Source organism: Girardinichthys multiradiatus, chromosome 1 (genome assembly GCF_021462225.1).
Source record: "Girardinichthys multiradiatus isolate DD_20200921_A chromosome 1, DD_fGirMul_XY1, whole genome shotgun sequence".
NCBI lineage: Eukaryota > Metazoa > Chordata > Actinopteri > Cyprinodontiformes > Goodeidae > Girardinichthys > Girardinichthys multiradiatus.
The window spans coordinates 4,502,971-4,516,810 of record NC_061794.1 but is presented as its reverse complement, the minus strand read 5'-3'; the positions used below and the strand labels follow the sequence as shown (position 1 = coordinate 4,516,810).

The window sequence follows — 13,840 nt, the reverse complement described above, 5'->3', positions numbered from 1 at the left end:
GGAAGATGATTTTGGAGGTGAAAAGATGGTAGGAGGAGCATGTAATGTTAAAACAAGACAAGTAGCCAGACCTGTTGGTTTTATCTACACCCTCAGGTTTCTACGTAGTTTCTGGTACAGAAACAGCAGGGCTATCTGAGTTCTGCCAGAAAACGTTCACAGAGTGAAGCTTTTCCTAAGAGCACAGGATGAATGGAGAGGACACAGCTCTAAATAAAACGGGGGACCTAGAGGTAAGTATGCTTTTCAGGCACAATCTCACTACATAATATTGAAACAAAGCTACTATAACGTTGTCATTTTACTTCCATTAATGAAAGAGGTATATTGCCTTTTGCTTAAGAAAAAACACTAAGGAGACTGTCGATGAAAAAAAAAAGAATAATAAACTGAATGAGATCTACAACAGTCTGTTTACTGAGTAATTCAAATTTAAATCTACTCAAAAACAGATATACAATCCAAATAAGTCTTAAAAGATACAGCTGTTTAAACTAAATATTTGGATTGGCACGTTTTAATAAATCTTTCCGTGATCAAAAAGGGTCAAAACAGCATTCTGAGCAGGCCCATATACCAACAGCAGGTTGGTATATGGGCAACCTTTGACTTGTGATACTACTCTTAAATATGCCTTTCCTGCAGCAGGTCCAAAATCTACTGCTCCAAATATTTATAAGTATAAATGATAAGTATAAATTATTTTAAATGGATGCTAACTCCCAGTTTGGAATCACATATTTCAGACTATTTACAGGAATAACAATATGTCTGTTTGAAAGTGGTTTTCCATCCTACCTGTCAGCATTGTGTTGAGATGAATGAAAGCTATGTGACTCACTGAAAGTGGCACTCAGGTGTGACATGTCGCCCACCTAAAATGCCTTTGCCCTGCCATCTTGTTTTAAGCGTAAGTTTCCACCGGTGGGAGATGAAACAGGTAGACAAGTTAAATGCATTCAGCAACGTAGCTGCACTGAGCTCTGTAAGACAACTGTAGCTCTGACCTGGATGAATGTGAGAATCTTTGACTCTGTTTCTAACTAGTCATAATGAGTTTTACTCTGAGCAGTGGAGGTATGGCAAGCAAATAAAATGGGTGTGTCTTACAGCAATTGTCTAGCTCATGAAACATGCAAGTTGATGTGTATGCATGGAACGCAGCACATGTACTTTTTCTTGTCTTTATTTGGGTGTGACAGCAAGTAAAAATGTGTGAGTGGTGCTGTAACAGGTGATGACTCACTCCAGCTAGACAAACAGGCAAAAACAACAAACATTTAAAACTGAAAGTTAGGATTAATTGGAATGTATGTACCCAACTTGAAATCTGTATGATTCGACTGAACTGACTTTGTAAAGTGCCTTGAGACGACATGTGTTGTGAATTGGCGCTATATAAATAAACTGAATTGAATTGAATTAAAACCTAGCTTTGTTTGGAAAAATCCATAGTGACACAGAAAAGAGAATGCCAAATGTTCTTGTCCTGCCAGTAATTTTTTTTGGTGAAAAATCTTTGGTGAAAATTGCTTTTTTCTTTACCTTTCAGGTTCAAGCTGGTAAAATGTCTCGTCCTTTTGACATGAATCACTATGCTACTAAAAAAAGTGCAGCTCAGAGTATGCTGGATGTTGCTTTGTTGATGGCCAATTCATCTCAACTGAAGACAATCCTGTATGCGGGGCCAGGGTACCGTTTTTACATCCCTATCATTGTTCTGCTTGCTCTGTCCATCATATTGCAGGTCATAGTGGGACTGCTGCTCGTCTTTCTTGGCAAGTGACTCAGATTTTTTGCTTTGTTTCACCATCAATGCTCTTAGAACAGTAGTTTAGTTGTTTCAAAGCACATTTTTGATCGTAGAAAGTGTGGATCGTAAAAAAACTTTATAATAAAAATCAGACAAGACATTCAGATGAAAAATATAGCCTTGCCGCGCAGAGACTGAATGGTGAAGAAGAAAGAGGCATCTGTGAAAACTTCAAGCTGAAACATGATCTTCCAACAACGAAATTTACCTGTAGTTTGAACATCTTGTCTTTTTCACGTGAAATGAATCTAGTCTTTACTCTACTCAGCTGTAGGGTAACATGAGCCATATCTATAAAACTTGGTCAGGTCTTGAGGCTTTCTCAGTTCCATGAACATGATCAGCCATTTGATAAACAAACTACTCACTTTTAATTTCAAGATGCTTTGTGCAAGTACATAAATCATCTGGTTACTCCAACTAGGAAAATACAATAACAATAAATAACATTAGATTTTTACATTATTTATTTAAGAACTCAGCTGTGTGAAAATTTACATCTTGACAGTTCAAGCATGGGTAAGAAACAGCAATAGTCATGCACCTTGTTAGCTAGCTATACATAACCATATAGCTGTTAAAGTAATCTGATTAGATTGAATTTCCTAAAAAAACAAAAACTTTTTGAAAATAATTGGAAATACATTAAAGAAGCCTTTAAATTAAGACGGTGTTTGATGAAATAGTTTTTTTTTTGTGTGTCTTTTTGGCTACTGTTCTGTTCTCTACGGAGCCCGTAAAGGCACTGAAGGGACAAGAGGAATGCTGAATCGGAGGAGAAAGTATCTGATGCACGCGAGAACCTGAATTTATTTATTTATTTATTTATTTTCCCTTCAATGTCCCTCTACGGGCTCCGTAGTGCTCTGACCCGTAGCACCAGAATTGTCGCTCATTACTAAATGGCCACCAGGAGACAATAGAGATATGTCTTACTCCTTCCAGTTTTAGAGACGAAGAAACTGTTTATAACCACTCTTGTTTCTGTTAGGACGTAGACTAGACAAATCTCAGTAAGATCTCTGTGTAATTTTAATATCATCATTTGTTTGGAAATATCTCTTATTTAGTGCCAGACTTCTCCACTTCCTTACTATTTTTTATAAAGTTTAGGTTTATTTTTTCTTTTATTCTGTAATTTGTGCCAGCAGCGAAGTATGATCTGAATGATCGACAGAAACATGCCAAGCTGGACAGGATGAACAACGCAGCCACAATATTTGTCTTTTTCACAGTTCTCATAAATATCTTCATCACTGCACTCGGCTTTCAGGGGGATTCAATCGGGTAGGCCACAGCAGCTCACACATTCAACATCACTAACTTATGATGCTTTATTTTTAAAAATGTTTTGTTTGTTTGTCCTAACAGCGCAGTACCTGCCTTATCCTCTGAGCCGAAGATGTCTCCTCTGTCCGTTAACCCGAACCTGACTGGTGTGCTTTAATACACATTGATATTAAGAACACAGATACATGCTGTGTATAGTGCTACCTTGATTATACCAATACATTTAAATCTTAAAATGTATTTCCTCTTCCTATGTGCTACTGTCAATTGTTATACCGGCTTTAGTCTTTCATCTGTTGCATAAAATAAAAAGAATTATGTTTTATCATCAACACAAGTAAGGGAGTCATTCTGGTGAAAAACAGCTCTATACTGGAAAAAAAAAAAAAAAGATTTAAAAACACTGCTATAAAAAGGGACAAATAAAACAAAACGACAAAACACCAAAACATCTCAATTTCAATCCAGTTTATTTATATAGCACAAATTCACAGTGAATGTCATCTCAACACACTTTACAAGACTTAAAGGTCCACTTCATCTCCAGAAATGTATAATCAAATCACTCAATTTCAATCATATAAATTAAATTCTATCCGATTTATAATCCAGTGTGTTAAAATTCAGTTTATAATGCTACCTGGAGAAAGTTATCTAAGTAAGCCAAGCTAATTACATGACATCTCTCCTGCTGAGCAAGCATATGGCAACAGGGATAAGGAATGAGTCCCTTGTGTGAGGAAGAAACCTCAAGCAGAACCAGGCTCTGTGTAAGTGGCCATCTGCTCTGGCCAGGCCACGGTTCAGAGGGCAAAGCAGGCAGACAAAAAACAGAAGCAGTGGTCCAGGCGAGCCTTTTATGAGAAAGAGAGCTGAGTCCACATGTTTAATGGCAGCTGTAGTGACTTTCTGTAAAAACAGAATCAGGGCATAATAAAGAAGAAAAGTTAGGCTTGTTCTTATTAAGACTGATTACCAATGTTTCTGTTTCAGTCCTGGATAAAACCACAAGCTGTTTGTGCTCAGCAGACACAGTGGTGTAACAGAAGTTGTACCTTTAAAGCATTCTGATGCAGTTTTCCTTCAAGTACTCTTCCCTGTCTTCTAATTCTATATTCATTATATTCAGTTTGTTTAGAATTGAATAAGGCTTTGGAGGAGTAAAAAACATTATATCCTGACATAAAATAAAACAAAGCTAAGAATCTGATTTGACATCACAGTAAAAGGGTGTAGAATGATAGGGTTAAAGCAGTCAGGAGCAGCACCGCTGGGATCACCATCCACATCTTTCCTCCTGGTCTCCAGCTGATTGGCCTTCTGATTTCCACTTCATTGTGATGTCTGCCACTGCAAAGGTCAGTAAACCAGTCAGTAAATACTGCAATAACCTTTGACCTCAAAAAGCTACAGTACACTGGTGTAGATGCTCATTCATCCAGGACATGACAAGTGCTTGAGTAGAAGGCTACTGGATGGCTTCTCTAGTTTCATGAAGATGTTTCACCTTTCATCTAAAATGCTTCTTTAGTTCTGAACATGGGTTAAACATGTCTGAAACTTTGAACTGAATGGAGTGTAGTGACTTGTGTGACCTTAAGGAATAGAATAGAAATATCTTTTCTTTTCCCCCACAGTGGTAACATTCAGGTGTACCAGCAGCAAAGTGAAGGCTAAATGCATGCAGATTCACACAAAGGTCAAAACTATAAAACAAAACAAAACAAAAAAAATAAGAATAAGAGACTGTACAGTAAGGGAAAGATTTACAGCTTAGGTGAAAAATACTGTACAGTTATTAAAAATGGCATTCTCAGATTACAAAAATGTACAAGTGAGCAGGGTGATATTAAAAATTTACAAAATGTGCATGTATGTTTGAGCATAAAAAAACAATATATTATTGACAAGAAATTGAAAAACTGCAAATAACAGCAGGAATGTGAACACATATTGAGTTTGCAGCTGGGAGGAAGTATCCGAGATAATGCTCCTTTGTGCACCTAGGATGCAGCAGCTTGTGACTGAAGGAGCTCTCCAGTTCTGGCTGACCATGCTCGTAGCCAATCAGTAAGCAGCAGTTTGGTCATGTCACATTTTGACCTCGCTCAGCCCCAATGAGACCTGCTGAAGATCAGGTACCAAAAAGGCCAATAGCAGGCCAGAAAAGCCAGTAACTCCAGTAATTGTGGCCAAAGTAGAGCCCATGGAAAAGGGGCAACGTGTTCACACTAACTCTTTGTTTCAGAACTGCAAAAATGGGGATCACAACCTTAACAACTGTGCTCACTGCTGGATCACAGACTACAGGACTTTTCAGACCAACTAAGCTCATCAAACTCTTGTGGAAAAGAGTTTAAAGAAACAATCATACCAATAGGTGACGATATTAGAAAATACCCGAATGGCTAATGCCACCACAGAGTCAAAAAAGGTTTTAAGGAGCGCCCTCCCTGCACTCCAAAAGATCTCAGCCTCCTCAGCAGGCAAAGTCTGTCACCGTTTCTATAAAAAGCATCAGTGCTGAGACTCCAGTTCCGTTTGTTGTTCAGGTCAACACCCAGGTACTTATAAGAGTCCATTATCTCAATGCCAGTTCCCTGAATGTTCACCAGTGTCGATGTGGTGGGTCTGTGCCTATGGAAATCCTCCACTAGTGCCTTGATTTTTCCCTGCTTTGATTAGAAGGTGGTTCCGCTGGCACCAGTCCACAAAGGCATGTATCCACTGTCTGTACTCTCACCTGTGATGAAGCCACCTATGGCAGAGTAATCCAAGAACTTGTGAAGATGGCAGCCAGGAGAGTTGATGGAGAAGTGAAGATATGTGAACAGGAGAAGAGGGTGAACAGGAATGCTGCCAGCACAGTTCTCTGATGGGCCCCTGTATTGCAGACAAGCCTGTGAAAGACACAGCCCCATGTACTCAGGTGGTGGTCCTTTCCTGACAACTCCACCATGTCCCTCCGAAGTCCAGGCTGGATGGAATTAAAAGTACTGGAGAAATCAAAGAACATAATCCTCACAGTGCTTCCAGGGTTCTCCTTGGGTCCGAACTCAGTGCAGGGGGCAAACGATGATGTAAAAAGTGTGGGTGTCCAGATACTGTGATTATCCCTTGTATAATTATCCACAGACGTGACTGAGCTATTTCTCAATGTCAAACGTTTTATCTTCCCTTCCTCAGATCCACAAACCACATTCAGCCCTCTTTTCACAATAAAACTTCGTTCATCAAAATGAAACATTTCTAAAACATAATTCTTACAATGGCATCTTCCCCGCTGATGCCAGGCTGGTAGCTGAATTGCATCGCAGCCAACTAAAACCTCAACAGGGGGCGAAGATTGTTGAGAACCAACCTCTCGAGGGTCTTCATCAGATGTGAGGTCAGTACTACCGGCCTGTAGGTGCTGAGGTCCTTCGAATGTGTGGGCTTAGGCACTAGTACCACACAGAGGTCTTCCACGGCTGTTGTACTTTTCTCAGGCTCATGCTGAACATGTATCCCATGATGCCAGACAGTTTATCTGTACAGCAACTCAGGAGCCTGAAGCTGATGCCATCTATACCTACAGCCTTTTGCATCTTGATCTTTTGCATCTTGTTCCTCATCTGAATTTGTGAAAGGGACAGGATGGTGGTGGGAGTGAGACTGTGATAGAGTTCTCTCTTCCTTCTCATCTTACAGGAAATATTGGGTCGCTCGGTGGGAGGCAGCATAATGGAGCTACTGATAACTAGATGCTGGTGTAAACAATGGGAGCATGTCCACTTACACGGTCTCAGAATACAAGTGTCATAAAAAAAGAAAACAAAAACAAAGTTGTCTGCAAGACAGTGAGCCACGTAATGTGTCCAACAGGTCAGAAAAACTGTAACACACTTCTGAAAAATAGATTTAAAAAAGAAAAACTGAAGCTGAAAAACTGAAACACCCCACCACGTTGTGTGGCGCCAGAAGTCTTAGTGGCCCCATTAGTGTCCTCAATGGCCCTATTAGTGTAATTGTTCTGAGAACAACTCAAAAGACTGGTTATGATTCAGTTGGGTTCTGATGTCATAATGTTTTGTTTTCCTGATATCTGTGTTTCTTTGCAGAAATAATACTGCTCTTACTTATTTTGAATGTGCCTATTTGATAACTATGTATGCTAAAGCAGCTTGGGTTTGGTCCACCTTTCTATCCACCCTTAGTTGCATGAGAAGGTAACTAAACCCGATGTAAAAGCATAACCCGGTCCCTGACAAATTTAGAAAAATGCCACCAAAGTGGGCGGTGCCAAGAGACAGTGAGGGGCAGGGCCAAGTGTGGGGATGAGCAGAGGGAGTTAGGTGGGGGTGTGGTCAGGAGGACGAGGAAAAGTGGCAGCTAGGTTAATTTGACATATTGAAACATGGACAGTGAGTAGAGCAATGCTTGTAGTTTCACCACGTCACATTTCAACCCTGCTCAGCCCTGATGGGACCTACTGGCGAGCAGGTACCAAAAAGGCCAGTACCAGGCCAGCAAAGCCGGTTATGGAAATGGTCGCAAAGTGGGCCAAAGTAGAGCCCGTGTAAAAGGGGCATAGGTGTTCCCATTAACTCTTTGTTTCACGACTAAAAGATTGGGGATCACAAACTTATCAACTCTGCTTGCTGCTCAATCACAGACTACAGGATTTTTCAGACCAACTAAAGACAACTGAGCAAGTTTACGAGTTTAGAATGACTTAAATCAGAAATGTCAATTCATTCAATTAAGTCTCATTTACCTTTAAGAATAATCTTTCTTTTTTGTCCAGTTATATTTTTGCTTATTGTCATGGAATGCAACCTGTTAAACTAATGGTTTAACTGGTTTAACATGGTTAAACTAATGTTATGTATATTAAAAATGTACTGACGAAATTGCTGAGGTCTTCCTTCTTTTCTGTTAAAATAAAAGGAGAAGATTTTGAGATTATTTGTGGTTGCAAGAGTAGAGATGTTTGGCACAAACTCAAAGACCAAAGTTGACAATCAGGACTCACCGGATGGTAGTATGTGATGTCTGTGATTTCCTCCTCTGCAAAGAAGCAACAAACAAACATTTCTACACTTTATACATACAGTAAACTGGATCTGATTTACTTTGTCAGGATTAAAGATAATAACCCAAAATTCGGTCAATTTAAACAGCAGATCAAGGTTACGATTTTGGACTCTGTCAGAAAAATGTTTAACATGTATTTATCCCAGAAAGAAGAAGAAAGAAGTGAAATAACATTTGGTTAGCTTAATAACGTGATTAGTTTTTATCTTTTTGCCAACGTGTTTCTATTTTCAGTTAGTGCCTTAATTCTGTTTAATTGGTTAAAATGATCTGATCTTTATCATTTGCCATCTCTGACTAATGAGGAAGGAAAGGGGAATGCAGTTTACACTATTTATTTAGTGACTGATCAGATGGATGAGATGAATCTTTTCTTCTAACATGGAACTGAGGTTTCCTTTTCGTAAGCCCTCGGCTATGAGAGGTATGCAAAGATTGCTTTCGGTTTGTTTATCAGCAGGATTAAACAAATAATAAAGTGTATTTCCTAAGAGCTGGAGATCAGATACAGCATCACAACAAGAAAGAAAGGTCACATTGTGCTACCTGTGTGTGCAGTGCTTAGTTTTATTGTGTTTTGTTTGGTTGTTTAAAATCTAATCGGACTGGATGTAGAAAGGAAATGAAGTTTAAAGATTATCTGTATCCAGAAACTCGTAGCAGATTTGGTAGAAATAAGTAAATATCTGCTCTGTTTCATGAGAAAATCTGAACCCTGTAATTATTTAATTAAATACAACTTCCAAAAGCAGTCAACCCTGAGTATATTTTACTGAAACAAATGCAATAAGTTTTATAAGTTACTAAGTAAAATATTAAAGATCAGCTATTTTTCCCTTCTTGCTTAGGAATATTTAGTATTTGGACAAATATGGGATAAACTGTTCCATGAGTTAAAGTGGGTTTAATTTTCCCACAGAATTCCAAAAAACAAGATCAAATAGGCTTTTAGACAAAAACAAAGACACATCAGTTTATCAAACATAGACCAAATGAAGTTACATTTTTTCCACAGATCTGCAATCAGGCTACCTTCTTCTCTATAGAAGGTTCTATCCTTGGCCATGGCCTCTTCAAGCTTCCTCTCATACAGACTTCGCGTTGACCCTGTGGTCAAACAAAAATTCAGAACGTTACCAAATACTTAATTCATGTCAAGCCTTGTGGCAACCAATAATGTAATGACAGCAATAATCACCTGCCAATTTTGGCCAATGAAAATGTAAAAATGTTTTTCAGCCAATAACTTTGCACCATTTTTGTCAATAGTGAAATAAGTTATATTATGTGCATACCACTAAAAAATAATTTGGAAATGTAATAACTTTGTTACACTTGTTCCTGAATTCCAGCATGTTCCATTAAGTGATCTAACAACACAGTGCACCTGACATTTATTAATTCAATATTTCACCATGTATTAAATTCTTATTTTACATCACTAAACAAACAGTAAATAAAGCTTTTCATTTTCTATTCATTACCATTTTTACACCAATATGCTTAATTTCTTTAAGCTTCTAATTTGCAGCTGTTTTGTCTTCTCCTTTTAGTAGATAAAGAAAATAAGAAAAATAATAAGCTGGTTTCAACGTTTTTGTGTTTTTATGGATCATTTATGTTTGAACAAACAAATAAAATCATCTGAAATGGTTATTATGATTAAGAACTTGAACTGAAAATGAGTACAGAAAAATAAAAAGTAACTACCAAGAAAAACTGTTGATATTTTACAGACTTACTTAATGCCTGTTTTACCCCATTCCAGTTTGAGGCGCATAGCTCATGTTAATAATACTTACTCACTACTGGTCCATGCTTGATGCAGTAGTCTGTCAGTAAATTACTGATCTCCGCATTACTTTTCTCTCTTAGAGACATTCTGAAGACGTAGAGAATTAGAAGTAGGTAATGTCAACAGCAGACTATAAACGGACAGGAAAACACACGGGTCAGTAAATACAGAAATATAAAGTTAAACACAATAACATAAGCCTAACAATCATGTCTTGTAATGTTCCCAGCTAGTTTAGTCACCAGTGACTAAAACACAAGCTGACCTCAATGCCTGTTGTTGAAGGTAATATTTTCTGCATATTAAAACAAGAGGAGCTGAAGGAACTTACCTGTGTAGCAGTCAGCAGCTGGGTGTTGTAGGACAGGTCGAGAGTTGTGACTCTCGCCTCAGGAAAAAGAAGTGGGCGTTGCTTAAGGCCTGGTAGCATCCCAAAATGCAGCTACCACTTAAATTTTCACACTAAAATATATGGGACGCTCTGTGTCATGGTTTGGTTTAGTTTCTTGACCTACATGCAGAACCACTAACCAGGACATGGGAGTCCCGGGAGTGGTTCTCAGCTCTCAGCAGTAACACTTTACTAATAAATAAAGTTGATTCTATTAACATCATTTGCATACTCCCGAACATGATTACTTCATCCTCCATCCATCCTAAGTGAGACAGCAATGAAGGTAACTGTAAAAGACTGTGTTTGGACTGTTCTGATCCAGTGGAGCTTCCTGAGTTATCAGAAATATTAGCTTCATCTAAACCTTCAACTTGTATGTTTGACCCAATCCCAACCAAATTATTTAAGGAAGTGTTCCCTCTGATTACCAGCCCCATTTTAAATATGATTAATTTATCCTTAGTAAATGGATATGTACCACAAGCTTTTAAGGTAGCTGTAATTAAACTTTCATTTAAGAAAAGTTTGCTTGATGAAAATGATTTTCTAAACAACAGACCTATATCCAATCTTCCGTTTTTATCTAACATTCTTGAGAAAATAGTTGCATAATCAAGTGCGTGAGCATTTAGACACTAATGACCTGTTTGAAGAGTTTCAGTCAGGCTTCAGAGCTCATCATAGCACTGAAACAGCTCTGCTGAAAGTCACTAATGATATTCTTATGGCCTCAGATCCAGACGATCACAATATTCTCTTAGAAAGGCTGGTATCTGCTGTAGGGATCGGGGGAACTGCGCTAGGCTGGTTAGTATGGCCTCAGCAACACATTGGTAAAATCATTCCACACATTCACCTCATTACTTTTTGTTTAACAGTTAAAGATTTATTTTAGTAATGTAATTCATGTATTTCTTTCCTTAAACCTAACAATGATATTATGAAGGTTACACATAATAGCACTGTGTAGTTTTTTGTTATTAATTCTTTTTTGAGTTACCTGGTTTGGGTAGTTGGCTGCTTCCTGTTTGTGCAAGCAGTGTGGCCTAGGGCTGAGGACTTTAAAGGACAACACCGCTCAGCAGGACCAGCCATTTGCTTGTTGGCAAGTCGGGTGTTTTAGGTTCAGTCAGATCATTTGGTTCTTATTCATGTTTAGTTCTGTTTGCTCTATTGTGTGTAAATGGTCAAATCACTATATAAGATACTCTTCTTTGTCTTTAGGTCAGTTTTGTAAGTTATGATGTGTATACTATGTTTTCTCAGTTAATATTCTGTAAGTAACTTTTGGAGTAGAATTATATTTAGTTGGCCTTTTTTATAGAACCATTAATTATATTTGGAACTTTGAAGCATTTCAACATCAGTTCCAGCTTTTATAGCTGGAGGTGCAGTCGTGGACATCACTAGTACTTCATCATCAGCTACCCCAGAGCCACCTGCCAATTCTAGGCATCCTCAAGCTGAAGCTAAACCTACTCGGTCGTTATCTGGTCAGATTTCTTCATTTCATAAATCAGGACTAAAAAAGTTAACCAACAGGGATAATATTGAGAATGTTTTGATCACATTTGGACATATTTCATTAGCAGATCGTTGGGAAAAAAAGACTGAGCTTTTCAAGTAAAACCATTGCTTTCAGGCAGGGCAAGACGGGCAAATGTTCACATGGATATTGATGACTCTCTCAGTTAAACAGAATTAAAGCTGCAACATTGTCCAAGTATGACATTAACCCTAAGATAACAGACAAATGTTCTGCTCACTTGAGGTCAAGTATGATAAGAGACCTTGGGAGCTGTATGCTAGACTTAAAGATCTGAATGGAAAGTGGATCCAGCCAAAAGGTAAAACTAACCAAGAAACTGGTTAAATAATCATTCTTGAACAATACTTGAAAACGTTGTCCCCTGGGCTCAGGTCTGGATTCCAGAGCTTAATCCTGCTTCTGCGGTGAAGGCAGCTGCGCTGGCAGAAGTATTTGTGGCTGCCAGGAGGAGAGGACAACCCTGGAGTTTCAATGTATGCAAAATGGCAAAGGATAGCCCGAATGACCCCAGATGTACCACCAAAAGCCAGCTTCAGCAGATAAAAATCCTGGTGTTTGAAGCTAATGGAACAACTTTAAGAGCTGTACTTGATTCTGGGAGTTCTTACCATCTATATTTGTTGTGTCTGTAAAGATGAACAAAATGTTCAACAGCAGAGAAGTACGTAAAGGTGAATGGATAGACTTACCTTTTAAATATTGGGGTGGTTAAAAACTTGCCTTATTCAGATGTGTTGGGATGACATATTTTGGTGCTTTTTGATTTGTTGGAGTCACACTTTTTTGTAGACAAGCTAGCTCAAAGTCCAGTGGAATCCCTTTCAGTGCCTTGCCATTTTTTAATGAGCAATGGGGAGTTGTTAAAGTCAAAACAACAGAGGACAGTGGTTACAACAAACAATAGGAGCAAACCAACTGGAAACACAGGGATCCCACTTTAAAACAGGTTTGCTCTACTTCTGCAAGACTCTGACTCCCAGAAGAAAACCTGGTCTTCAGACAACAGAAAGAAGTATCAGAACAGATTACACTCTACATAGTCTCCTCTAACAACTTCAAAAAGAACCAACCACCAGGCCACAAACCCTGATAGTGGGGAATGGAGCCGTGAATGAATAGCACTTTGCAGCAAGATAAACATAAAAGTACTCAGCTGTCAATAGCATGGTGTCCAATATCCCAGAGAAAATAAATGATGACACAGGAGCTCTGGAAGTGAAGAAAAAAATCTGAAATCTTGAAAAATTGTATTTATTTGATGAACAAAGTTCAGATTTTAATATCAAGGTGTTCTTCAGTGGACCTTTCCCTCCTGTCTGCTGTAGATATGAGATATTCAGTAGACTGCTGATGCTCAACAAATAGCTAAAAAACAAATGAAATGTGCTATAAAATCAGTGAACTCCAACGACAGCTTCAGTAAAGAAAGAAGGCATCTTTTCAAGATGGATTTTGTCTTAATAAGTCTGGAGTAAACTTCCACACCTCCCCATTCTCCCCACTCATTGCAGACTTCCCTCTCCTGGAGTTCACTAAAAACATTGAGGCCTCCTTAAGATTGAACCCAACTCACAGCCCATCTAAATCTCACATTGTCTCCACACCACCCCCGTCGTCATCCAGCCCCTGACACTAAACCAGCATCTTCCAGAAGTCGTCAGACCTCCGGACCTCCTATCCATAATCTGTCTCCTCTGCATATCTAGGATCATGAGCATGTTTGTGTTCAGGACGTTCAAGTGAAGTTTCTGTGATAGACACAGGATCCCAGTGATAAGTTCATCAACAGTGATTATTTCCAGGAAAAGCTTGGGACCCAAGAGAGATAGCTGTAAAATCTTTGTGCTTATTAGTGGTAGAAAAAACAGAGCTAATAAGAAACAGTAATGCAACCTTCCACAGAAATAATATCTGTCACTAAGT

The 13,840-nt window shown here is 38.6% G+C and overlaps 2 protein-coding genes across 3 annotated transcripts; one reads left to right on the top strand and one right to left on the bottom strand.

The window, feature by feature from the left end:
• The first annotated feature begins 77 nt into the window (after positions 1 to 77).
• Positions 78 to 3,440, top strand: si:dkey-93l1.9 (uncharacterized protein LOC562339 homolog). Of its 2 annotated transcripts, none has more exons than XM_047362085.1 (4): positions 78 to 233; positions 1,553 to 1,778; positions 2,965 to 3,100; positions 3,185 to 3,440. In XM_047362085.1, exons 1-4 carry the CDS (start codon positions 189 to 191, stop codon positions 3,258 to 3,260), a joined length of 483 nt encoding a protein of 160 aa, XP_047218041.1. In that variant the 5' UTR covers positions 78 to 188; the 3' UTR covers positions 3,261 to 3,440. The 2 variants fall into 2 exon arrangements, with proteins under 2 accessions (XP_047218041.1, XP_047218034.1); XM_047362078.1 differs by having other exon boundaries at positions 2,962 to 3,100.
• A 116-nt stretch (positions 3,441 to 3,556) lies between these two features.
• On the bottom strand, positions 3,557 to 10,339 carry emd (emerin (Emery-Dreifuss muscular dystrophy)). Its single transcript, XM_047362096.1, has 6 exons — positions 10,306 to 10,339; positions 9,982 to 10,104; positions 9,212 to 9,286; positions 8,118 to 8,152; positions 7,992 to 8,017; positions 3,557 to 4,453 (listed from the first exon to the last, which is right to left on the bottom strand). Exons 2-6 carry the CDS (start codon positions 10,058 to 10,060, stop codon positions 4,321 to 4,323), a joined length of 348 nt encoding a protein of 115 aa, XP_047218052.1. The 5' UTR covers positions 10,061 to 10,104; positions 10,306 to 10,339; the 3' UTR covers positions 3,557 to 4,320.
• Between the last annotated feature and the right edge of the window lie 3,501 nt (positions 10,340 to 13,840).

Bases quoted from the DNA above. Each gene is read 5' to 3' on its own strand.
- si:dkey-93l1.9 (XM_047362078.1), top strand. From the start codon at position 189: ATGAATGGAGAGGACACAGCTCTAAATAAAACGGGGGACCTAGAG. The intron at 1,779-2,961 runs GCAAGTGACTCA...AATTTGTGCCAG, and splicing joins ACTGCTGCTCGTCTTTCTTG to CAGCGAAGTATGATCTGAAT. The intron at 3,101-3,184 runs GTAGGCCACAGC...TTGTCCTAACAG, and splicing joins TTTCAGGGGGATTCAATCGG to CGCAGTACCTGCCTTATCCT.
- emd (XM_047362096.1), bottom strand. From the start codon at position 10,060: ATGTCTCTAAGAGAGAAAAGTAATGCGGAGATCAGTAATTTACTGACA. The intron at 9,287-9,981 runs GTAAGTATTATT...GTTTGACCACAG, and splicing joins CAAGCATGGACCAGTAGTGA to GGTCAACGCGAAGTCTGTAT. The intron at 8,153-9,211 runs GTAGCCTGATTG...GCTTCTTTGCAG, and splicing joins AACCTTCTATAGAGAAGAAG to AGGAGGAAATCACAGACATC.